The sequence below is a fragment of the Opisthocomus hoazin genome, chromosome 12 (genome assembly GCF_030867145.1).
Source record: "Opisthocomus hoazin isolate bOpiHoa1 chromosome 12, bOpiHoa1.hap1, whole genome shotgun sequence".
NCBI lineage: Eukaryota > Metazoa > Chordata > Aves > Opisthocomiformes > Opisthocomidae > Opisthocomus > Opisthocomus hoazin.
The window spans coordinates 9,661,973-9,673,993 of record NC_134425.1 but is presented as its reverse complement, the minus strand read 5'-3'; the positions used below and the strand labels follow the sequence as shown (position 1 = coordinate 9,673,993).

Here is a 12,021-nt window from a genome sequence, read left to right as displayed (position 1 = left end):
TAACACAAATCCCTTGTGTTACATCCTAATCATCAATTTACAAGAACTGACGCTAAAGCAAAACAACCTGTGGGTGGTTCTGAGATCATTAACAAGATATAAATCTTTTAATATATAATCTCATGGGTATGGCATCTTAGCAAGACTGGTACCAATTTCCACACTATTTTAAAGCCTGCTATGCAGTTAGGATGGATGCCAGCGCTGAAAAAGAACAGCCTGAAGTTTGGCATGGCAAACCTCCAGTGAGCAGCTTTAGTCTGTGAGTGGTCATATTGTGCTCTTCCAGGGCTCTGTTCTGCAGAAGCTATCAGAGCAAGAGGCCCATATACTGTAGTGGAGCATTAGTGATGTGTTAATCCAAGTGTTTTCATGCTGTCAACTGAAGCCTACTTAATACAGACTGTGTGCGCAGCATGTAAAACAACTGGGTGAGCACTTCCCTTCCCAGAGTACGAAGGCCACCCTTACAGCAAGGACTGGGAAAGAAAAAGAGCTGCCCTGTCAATTCTCATTTAACTCTTCCAATAAAAATATGGTTCATAGAGTCTCTAAAGGTGTGTACATCTGTGGTGACAGCAACAGGAGGAAGAACTTGCAGGGGGACCATAATTCTGGATGTGCTTTCCCTGCTAGCATGGCTGTAAGTGATGGGTGATCTCAGAGGTGGCTGAATTCAGTGCCTTTCTGACTGGAATGATAATGCCATCAGGAAGATAACAAAGAAGGTGAAGCATCCAAAATGCCTTATTAGCTTTTGAAGGGATGTGAGGAGCTGCCAACAGAAGCAAAATATATACAATCTGCATTTCAGCTGCTTTGTGTATGGAAGTGCAGTGCTGAAACAATGTGGCGGGTGTGCATATATTAATTTTCCTTCCGTGTGGCAGAGTAGGTGGAAAAAAAGCCAGGAAGAAGAATTATAGTAGTCTCCCTTTTATTGCCATGATTTTATTTGTAGTCAGCTTTGTCCTTTCAGTCAGTTCTTTACAATTCTGTTTGTTCTATTTATTGTTACAGGATCTTACACTTGTCCCACAGAGTCAGTGTATTTTGCATGAGGACTGTATCATTCTGATGTTTCTTTTAGCAGACTTTTTTCTATTCTAAACTGCTTGCTTTGGCTATCTGGTTTGAACAGCTAATACAGAGTTAGTTAGTCTATTCTGTTGGACAGTAGCACAAGGTCTAGGACAGCTTATTGGGGTGTACTACAACGAAAAAGACCTCAGACAACTTAACAGAGAGGCTTTGTGTCTTCCCTGTCCCAGCTGACTTGACTGTTGGTTAGGACAGCAGCACAGTGCATGGTCAGACTCCTTCTCTGCTTCTCATTGTCTTCTCTGAGACTACGCTAACCCTATATTGCTGAGCACAAGTGTTCATTTGTTTATGCTCTCCTCCTCACCTCCACCCTGGGAATATATTTAATGGAAGAGAAGTACTTTGACCCGTTTTTACACTTCACAGTATTCTGGCATTAGCCAACCTTCCATGTTTAGCTGCTGTGGTTAAAATAACACTGTTACAATGCACCTCCCCAGTGAAAAGATGTAACGAAGTGCTGGTACTGTAAGGTATGCAGTCCCCATGCTGATGCCTCTGCCAACCCCAGCTGCTAAAGCCATCATAAGCCAAACATAAGATATTCAGATTCTTTTTTTTAAAGACAATACATGGAGCTCTCTCTGTCCTCTGAGTCCTGAACTTCACAATTTTGCCTGCTATGGAAGGTAGAAACACAATTTGCTACACTCTCTGTTATTCTTTTAACACTGATTGAAGACTCTTCATTCACACCATTACAAAAGCTTTTTTCAAGGCAAACACTAATTCAGTGGTTTAGTTCAAATACTGTAAGACTCAGAAACAGAAGCGAGGCTTTAAAACTGAAGGAACTTAGTTTCAAGGGACACGTGACACAGAAATTGTATGACCTCCAGCAGTGGCACGTAATTCTGAAAAGAGGGAGTCCTTTTTATCAATGGAACGAAAGGTTGGTATGTGAAAAGTCCTGTATGTAGCAGCAGAAAAAAATACTCCTTCTATTAGTGTGCCCTCTTATTTTCTCAGCAGCTAGCAAGAATCTTCAAAATAGTATTTTTATTATTTTGTGCTATTTGGGGCTATTTACATTCTTATATCTATTATGTTTCATGGACTGAAAAAGGATAGACCTGAACTCTTTCTTAGTGATGACTGAATTGATGAAACCGCTCAGAAATGGGCTGCTCCACCATCTTGGCTCCTCAAACATTGCACTAGAAGTGTATTTCCTCAAGTAATCTCATCAGCCATGTGTCCTCTGTCTTATGACACCACATAACTGTTCAGTCCTTGGAAAATCAGTCACTTCTTATACTGAGTAATTTAACCATTTTAGCCACATGCCCTCAAGACAATCTCTTGAACAGGATATGCAACCGATTTAGTTTAACAGGAAAGTATCCATAAGGAAGTATTCAATAGTAAGGCATTACAGGAGTTGTCAGAGCAGAATAAAAGAAAGGAATAAACGCAATTCTGCTTATAAATACGTAGCTGAGCGATTTAGTTCAGCATACTCTGTATCTATAGAGAATGCCCCAAATTAGATTATTTTCACAGACCACACCCATGGTTCTGCTATGTCCACTTCTCATCACTTCAGCACTTGGTAGGACAGCACCTGACAGGACTTTGTCTTGAAACTGGTGTTTATCTCAGGTAATTTATATCTCTCATTTGCATATATCTTACTGGTTTGAGAGAGGACAGAAATAAAAATAATCTTGCCTTTGGACAGTTTTTTTTTTGTTTTCTTTGCAGGAAGTCTGAAAAGAAGAGTTTGTCGAAAGCATGACAGAAACCCACTTGTAAACATCTTCTACTGCTACAGATGTTGCCAACCCATGGGAAGGAAAGTATGTCACAAATTCTTTTACCATCCCATATGATTATGTGACAAGCTTCTAAATGCATCTCTCACAGTCAACCCACAACTGCTGAAGCATAAGATAAGAATGATTAGTTTAGCTGGAAGAAGACCTAACCTGAGGGACTGCCTGTATACTGCAGTCATTAGTTCTGCCAAACATATAGCACTGAAAAAGTCCTGCTACATTGCCCAACATTTACTGCATTCACTGCATCTGTACGTGCCAACATCCTATTGCTTTCCATTGCAGGATTTCAGCAAAACAAACCCTTACATAGCAATAATGCTATAAGCAACACAGAATCACAGAATCGCAGAATGTTCGGGGTTGGAAGGGACCTCTGTGGGTCATCTAGTCCAACCCTCCTGCTGAAGCAAGGTCACCTACAGCAGGCTGCACAGGACCTTGTCTTGAATATCTCCAGAGAAGGAGACTCCACAACCTCCCTGGGCAGCCTGTTCCAGTGCTCTGTCATTTACAGGGAAGTAAACTTGAAGATCTAATGCAAGGGAGAAACACCTGCTTACTCTGTCTTACACAACATTCTGACTGGCACCCAGGTTGGGTCTACATAATATCTTCCTTGCTGAGAACAGAAGCAAAATATTAGGCCATCTCCTATGTAGCATGCTAAGATGCACTAGGTAAAGATTCAAGAGAATGAGGAGATTCCAAAATTTACTGTAAACTGGACTTGACAAAAATGCAAATTACATGGTTGTTTAAGTTCAAGGGATTCAGACTGTGGTCTCCTTAATGAGAGCCCATGTAAAAAGAGATCTGTCAATGGCATGCAGGTAGTAAGGGTGGATATGCACATTGGGGTTTTTGGTCAAGCAGCCGTAAGTTAATCAGCAAACCTGAACATGATTACTCCAGTGTAAAAGCTAGTGTAATAATTTTCAATAAGCTGTCATCAGCATTTTCTTCTTTGCACTCGTATCTGATTTTCCCAAGTCTTAACCTGGCCAATAGTCAAGACCGACCTGCCTTCTGCCTGGAAAGCGCCTGAATCTGACCCTGCAGCTTCCAAGCTGCCTCCCTTCTCTATCAGTCAGGCTTGCTGGCTCACTTACCCTTTTCATCAAGAAAGCGGGATTGCTTTTCTAACATCCATGGCCATCTGGCAGAGCAATCATGAATCCTGATGACTACCAGAACAGAAAGAGACCTGTTTCTGCCCAGAGCTGCAGGAGATGCACAGTGCTTGTAGAAAGATCATAGTGCTTGGTGACAAATGCTTCAATACCCAGCGGGAGGTTTTCCCACTGGCCATCCCAATCCACAGCGTGACCAGAGGAGCATATCCTGCTTATCATTAGATCGATCTTCAATTTTGCAGTAATTACAAATGATACAGTCCTTATAATTGATTTAAGGATTATTTTACACGCTTAGAAACTTAAATAATCTGTGAGAGATATATATATATTTTAATGCCAAATGCTTTAATACCTATGAGAATGCCTTCTTTGATGAAAGATTTTAGCTATATGATCTCTGCCTAAACATTTGAATCAGCAGCTCCCAGCAACAGTAATTGACAGGGCTTGCTATAAGGAATTTTAACTAAGTAGAATAAGAGATAATGATAAGTGGTTAAGTAATTTAGAAAGGATATCAGAAGAAAATTCAGAGTGAGATCTATTAGACAATGAAAATATTGTCCAAAGGAAGTGATTAAACCCACATCACTTAAAATAGTGAAAGCTGGTTTGTTTAAAGCTCTAGAGAGGATAATTATATTGAATCAATCAACATTCACAGAGAATAAAATTCAGCTTCTATTCAGGAGCACGAAATAAATTGCTGAACTGGCCATTGTAGTCTCTAACTGAGGTGACTCCATGGTTTTGCTTCCTTCAGGGGATGCTGCTTCACTCTATATGTGTGTTTTCAGAGAGGAAAAATACTTCTAAAGAAAGGAATTAATCTGGAAGCCTAGTTTAGATAGACTCTCAAAACCACTGCTGGACTCCAGAGTATAGTACAGGGTGCAGCAAGGCTGTTAAATGAGTAAAATAAACTTTCCCAGAGTGTCACAGTTCTGCTAGATCCTGTATTCCGTATCAAAATGACCACTATAAAACCAAAACTATTAATAATTTGTAACGGAATTTTTACCTCATCTTCAGTTTTTACAGGAACATAAACAGATCTTCCACAGGTTGGCTTGTAAAACACCATTCTGCACTATTTGAGGGATGGTCTATGGTCCATTCTCCTTCAGCACATTTAATAAAGTCACCTGAAAGTGGATAATTACAAATTAGGATTCCCGTGTCATTATAGCACTAGGTCATATCATAAATCAACCACTGATGGAAAATGTTGACAACAGTGATTTAGAAGTTTTCAACTCTGAGCCCCATCTAGATGTGCTCTGATTGTTTTGCAATTATTCCTTGGAGGAAATATGTAAGAACATTCATAAGTGGGGCACTGGAGGGTTCCTGTCTGAGAACAATGAAAATTATGTCGCAGTACAGGAGCTGTTCTTATTCTGTAATAAGACTTCGTATTGAGGGCTGGTATCCAAATGGAAGTTTTTGATGCAGACATCTGTTAATAAAATATTTACTACTTAACTTTGATATGGAAATAAGCCAGTAAGTCTGATTAAGTCCTAGACAATCCTTAGGGCAAAAAACAAAACAAAACAACCCTCCCAACCCTCAGTTTTAACTAAAATGAATGATTATACAATACATTAGAGTTACGCCAGGATTTTGACTATAACACCATTTCCCAGTGGATTTAAATGCCGCATTCAAAAAGAATCAGTTTGCTATAGTGTGATCAAATGTTCTCAATATGATGCCCATCCATCCAAATAAATGTCTGTTCTTTATAATTTAATTAATATATATTCCTAATTCTAGAAAGACTTAGGTTCATATTTAACTAAATCCTGATAGCAATCCACTGATCATAATGAGAATATTCACAGTTTATTGACTTAAGCCTATGCATAAATCTGTACAATGCAAAATTAATTTTTTGCACAAACATATGTATATGTTATACAAAAATATTTAGGAGAGCAGTTTGACTTTTCTACAGTTATTTTTAAAATGATGCTCCTTCTTTTTGCACAGCTCCTAGTGTTTGTGTATACATAAACATATGTATTGATATATTCCCTTTTTAAGGAAAGATGTGTTCACAAAAGTAAAAAACTATACAGGTATGTATCCAGGTACTTTTGACAGCAATTAAATGCATACATACATACATACATATTTATACATATATATACAAAAAGAATTACATACTTCTGTATTCATAAATATTTATATGTATGTCTATATGTATATTTATACATACAAATGTGTAAAATATAATAAGAAGCAGAGTGAGTGGAGACACCTTAGAATCCATGTTTCAAATACATAAATACATGGTATTAACATAGATTAATATTAGAAGAGATTAGGAGGAAGAAGAAACAGTGGATTATCATGAAGGAGTCGAGACTAATAAGGAAGAATAAATAGCTGAAAATTGGAATACTTCCCCAGCAATTATGGGATCTTACTTATCCCCCGTATCTTCTCCATGTCAATGACTGTGTAAGTTCAGAAATTCATGTACGAACATTGCCATCAGTCAGTATTTCATTTTTGCAGAATAATCTAATCCTCCTGTGCACAGATTTGTAATTCATGCTTTACTACTTCATGTCTTTGTTGTATCACAAGTACAGTCTGCTTCCTGACAAAATGTGATAGTTAATGTACGGTATGTCAGTAAAAAGAAAATAGTGTGGCAACTCCAGCTGTTTCACAAGCCAGTCATAGACAAGTGTACACTTCCACCTGGCCCATAACACTTTGTTCAGAAAAGACTGGGATTAGCAATTCGGACAGCATGCACCGCCCCAGCAGCCAGCTGGCCGCTCCTGTGTCCGCAGAGGCGCAGGCGATCAGTCTGCAACAGGAGCAAGGGGCTGTGCAGAGTAGCACATCACCTCGCTCTGTGCCAGAGACAGAACACACAAAGAGCAACCCCACCACCAGTGCTCAAGAACTGGCCCCAAACCTTGGATTACTTTTCTCTGCTGAATTAAAATAAACTCTTGCCAACACTTTTCTGCAATGTCAGTGTGGCTAAGCATGGATATAACCAATGACACACCTGGTATCAGCTGTCTGCATGATCTTGCAGACATCAATTTGTTCTGGAAACTGCCTGGAGTGCAGCCTATGCAACTCCATTGACTCCTGAATAATTCCAAATATACATTTCTTTCACAGCTAATACATTTCTTCCAAGTTAATAATGCCCAAAATTTGTTTACTTAATCTAAGCTAGTAACAGTAGTGAAATATCTACACTAGGTCTCTGTATGATTCCTACTGCTAATATAATTACACTCCTGTATCTCATTTGAGATACAAAAATGCCATGTACTTTAACACTATACAATTTGTCTGTACTGACACAGGATGTTTCACCAGAAATCTAACTCAAACCCTTTCAATGGACACTAGGTCTTAAGCCATCATAGATTTTTCTCCTTGTAATTTCTTCTGGAACAGTAATTATCTGACCTGTTTAGAGGATTTTTAAAAAATTTATTTTGAGGGCAATCGCAAAAAAAATTTATGTAGTTCATAAAGAATTACATAGGTTCTATTTTCTTCTCATATATGCCATTGGAATCTGCAGTAAAAATACTTAAGTTTGGGCATTACCTCTGTACACAACAAGAGTATTACGATATTACCATATTCTGTTTAGCAGAGTTGATTCCAGAAGAGTACCTATTATCTTAAACTAGACAGCAGGTTGGCACAGGTGTAGCATTGTGAGTTAGGTTCCCAAAACGAAGGAGTTAACTTTAAGCAGAAGAATAGTAATACTACTACTTAGAATAGTACTATGAAATATGCTTTCAACTTTTTTAGCCTTAAGGGTTCACATTTACCGTTTTCTTTCCACAGTTCAAAGGACAAGGAAGTTGCCTTTGAAAAACAAAATAGGAACTAGGAATCTGTTGTAATTCATGCTCTAGGAGCTGGAATTATTTTTAAAAATCCCAATATCATGAGAACTGGCAGCTCTGAGACTGGATGAAAATTGTCCAGCATCTCCTCCAATAATTGTCTGATTTTTTTTTTAAACTAATTTATTTCCACAGAGTATGGGGAAGTAAAAAATGCCTAATATTTCTGGCCCAAGAACTTGAGCGTGCTGTTTGAAGTATGATTATTTAAGAAGCTGTCTTAAACCATTTTTAGATTTTGGCATATAGTATTGGGCTGAACTATAAATTTTCCTTTCCCTTACTTGTCTGTTGAGCTGCAATTTGTGTCAGCATAAAGCCACATGGGTCTGTAAAAGCCATAACTTCAAGCATGGCCGTGTTTGTTAATTGGAGAAGTCAAGGAAGGTAAACAAAATAATGTGCAACAGGGACAGGACACTTGCTCTTGAATTGTAGAAATTACTAGAAATGCATTAAAATATAGATGACTCCCACTGGCCTCTGCATATCAGTGTGGCAAATCCAGAATTCCAACACCCTCTGTGTTAACGGGCACTTGCTGTTTTATATTTGTATAAATCTTACCTTTGATTTACACTCTCAAAACACAGAAAAGGGAACTACTGCATAAATTATGGTTCAGTTTTTCCACTCTGTACTTAAAGAAGCTAGATATAAAATCTTATATGAAACAGCTTTAAAAACAAAACTTCCTACAGAACTGATTTTCACCGCCCCTTAAAAGTCACAGTTGAGTTAAGGAGCGTGGTGTTACTTAGTATGAGAAAGTGGGTTGAAGGAGGAGGCAGAATCTAAACGGTAAATATTTGCTGTTCAGAAAAAGCAGTGGTAGGCATATAATATGGCAACTAGCTTGTATACAATAAAGTACAGTCTTTGAAAGATATACACAGCTTATCCATAGGATTCTCTGCTGGCATCCTTTCAAGAAAGTTGTTAACCAGCCTCCGTGTTGCTGTCACATTCAATCAGGCAGACCCTCTCACCCTGGAAGAAACCTGATGGGTGCCTACAACAGTTCCCTTCTCAGGCTGAGGATCATTCCTTGGCTGATATACAGACCTCTGCTGTGGTTACTAACACTTCATTTTTCTGTGAAATTGTAATTGCTGTTTCCTGTGGCACTTTGAATCGTATACCTACCATCAGCCAGGTAACTATATTTGTTTCTGAAGTTTGCTAGGCTTTTCACTGGCCAAGACTTACCATGTCACTCACTCTAACTGCCAGCCCCTGTGGAAGACCAGGGTCAAGAGAAATCTAAGCATGGAGGAATAGCTGAATTCACTCTTCACAATGGTTTTTAACAGTTGGCTTTGGCTGTGGCCTGAAACGGGCCGCCAAGTGCAGCTCCAGGAAAATCCTTTATAAAGCTTCCCCCATTGCAGACAGGTGGCAGCTGTGATGCAAAGGCCCCTTTTTGGGCTGAGAAACAGACCACATGGGAGCATATATTTTAAAATTTTAAATGTCCTTTTTTCTGCTTTTGCCATTTCTGAAGCAACAGCTGCTTCAGCTGAGCTGCTGTGTTCAAAACTCTCAACATCCTTCTCATAATAACAGATGCATTATTGAGCATTATAAAACAGTTTCTCCAGGGGAATGGGGCCTGCTCTTGGGGTGCCAAAAACCACAGATATTAGCAAAAAGACAGATGATTTGTGAATTTGAAACTGCCTGGTTCTGTCTCTCACTGTGTTAATAATGAATTCATTACAGAAGAGCTGTAGTACTCCCCACCATCCAAGTGAATCACCTTTTTTTGTCTGGCAACTGAGCACTTGCTTACTAAAAGCAGTTCTGGTCTGAAATTGTACAGATCTTGGAGACATTCTGTTTTTGCAAGCAGGCATTAGACTCTCGTGTGCCCCAGAAGTTTGCACCATGGCTTCTGTGCTATCAACTTCAGGTGGTTTGCAACTGTTTCACCTGAGCTGAGGAACGAAAATACGCTTGTATGGTCTGAACACTTTGCTGCCAACCAGTGCTTCTAGACTGAATTACGAACAAGGATGATCAGGTAGAAGCGAGAAAGTTCAAGAATTGCATTTCTTTTTGAGCAAGTGTACTGAAATACATGCCGGCTTAAATCACTGGGTTTACTGGGAGTTGCAAGGCATAACCACTGCAGGCCTTAGCATCCTTCTAGCCTCTGAGCCCCATGCAGAGACAAAATATGAACAAGACAGTAGTTTAGCATGGGAGGTACAGAACCACCTACTCCTGAAGATGCTGTCTGCGCTGGTCACTGTACAGCAGTATCAGGTAATATGGTAGATTCCATATTATGAGGAGACTATGAAGTTCTCTGCTTCCAACTGCCACTGGAAGTTTTCCTCCCACGGGGAACAAGAAGCCCAAGAGACAGCACAACAGTGTTTAAAGTTTAACAAACACCTAAAAAAGGAGTGTGTGAAGGTGTACATAGGATGGGCACTGCTGTCACATCACTGGTGATCCTTCAGAAATAGAGAGGCAACAGCCATCAGGACACATAATATGCTGAGTGTGATAGCTGAGAGGGACACTGGGTTGAAACTAGTGGGTAGATGAAAGATGATTGCAGGAACATTTTGAGATGGATAGACTATATTATTTGTGTACACTTTCACAAAATTAAGTTTATACTATCTGCAGAACTCCAGTTATGAAACTCAACAGCACCATCCTCTTGCAGAGCAATCAATGAAAACATACAAACTTTACCCAGTATGTGATGCTGCTCTTTAGCTACTGAGTAAAAAACTGCTTTATACAACTTTAATGTAGCTTGCCAGTCTGTTGGAACCGGACATTCCTAATATTCCTTTAGTGAATTGACGAAGTCCAGAATGTCCGGTCCCAACAGACTTCGTCAATTCACCGTTTTAAGCAGAAAACAGCAGTCAACTAACAAAAGGCACTGCAAAACACAATGGTCCAACATCAGGAAAGGGGTTTGGCAGGGATGCGTTATGTCACTCACTCAGCTGTTCAGATGCTATAGCAAAATGATGATGTACATTGATCTTGATCATTAGATTATGAAGTATGAATCTAAGGAAACAGATGGTATGGTCTTGCGTACAGCATGATGACGATGATGATATCCTTCCTTATGGCTAACTTGGAGGAATCAGTTGGGGTCCTGGCCACAGAACTGTCTAAGTTTGTGTTGTTTCTGGACTACGCACATAATGTCATCTTTCTTTAATTTTCCTTCTTTGGAACCAGTAAAGTCCAACAACAATAGACACTAGTAGAGAAATGTCTGGAAAGGAATTTCAATACCCCATTTTTACAGCATAGAAAGATAAGAGATGTACAAAAATATCTGTGAAATGAGCCATGAAAACTAGGAGAATGTGAAAGGCAAGTGGGACAATTACAGTGCTTGTTCTAGGTTTCAGTGGCTTCCTTGATTCCCTGAAGAAACTGATACAAGCACGTCAGATGGGAATTCTGTTAATCAGGAGGCAGCACGTTAGGTAAATGGTGCAAGCAACTACATAAAGAGTGCTCAGTGGAAAGGAATACTCACTTTAAAGCTTAGGTAAAATACCAAGCAATGTCTAACACAAAGAAGCAATCCCAAACTATGACCACTGTTATTCCTGAAAATAATTATAAATGGCCTGCAGCTGACCAGCAGATCACCTGCCTTCCACACACAGAGCCCTTCATGCACGGCGTAGTATCACAGTATATGTGGACTTGTAGACAAGTAACTGACCATATGACATACCCTACGGACTGCGACACCTCGTGACACAGGCCACACGCTGCCATACATGAGAAGAATTTTGGGGAATTGCCAAAATATCTAATGCAGCCACCCTATCTCTTCTCTCCAGTCTGTCTGGAATAAGATACTGGCAATTATCAATCAGATGTCTATTTTTAGGCATATTTGCCATCGATGCTCACTGACACATTACCCTTCTCATTTATTGAGATTAAACCATTTAGCCTCTCAGTAAAAATTCTGCTGGCAACCTACGTAACTTGTCAAAATACATAACCACTTCATGAATATGCTACTGAAAACTATACATTTGTGTAGTTTTCACATATTTCTTCCTTAACATTAGTGAAACGGTTGACTTTGACCAA

The 12,021-nt window shown here is 39.3% G+C and overlaps 1 protein-coding gene across 3 annotated transcripts in view; it reads right to left on the bottom strand.

Moving 5' to 3' along the window:
- Nucleotides 1–12,021, bottom strand: part of ADAMTS18 (ADAM metallopeptidase with thrombospondin type 1 motif 18) — a 198,226-nt gene that overhangs the window by 110,977 nt on the left and 75,228 nt on the right. For all 3 annotated transcript variants that reach the window (XM_075433705.1, XM_075433706.1, XM_075433709.1), the window contains exon 2: nt 5,043–5,166. In XM_075433705.1, the coding sequence (XP_075289820.1) occupies nt 5,043–5,105 (63 nt within the window). In that variant the 5' untranslated portion in view covers nt 5,106–5,166. The remainder of the gene's footprint in view (nt 1–5,042; nt 5,167–12,021) is intronic.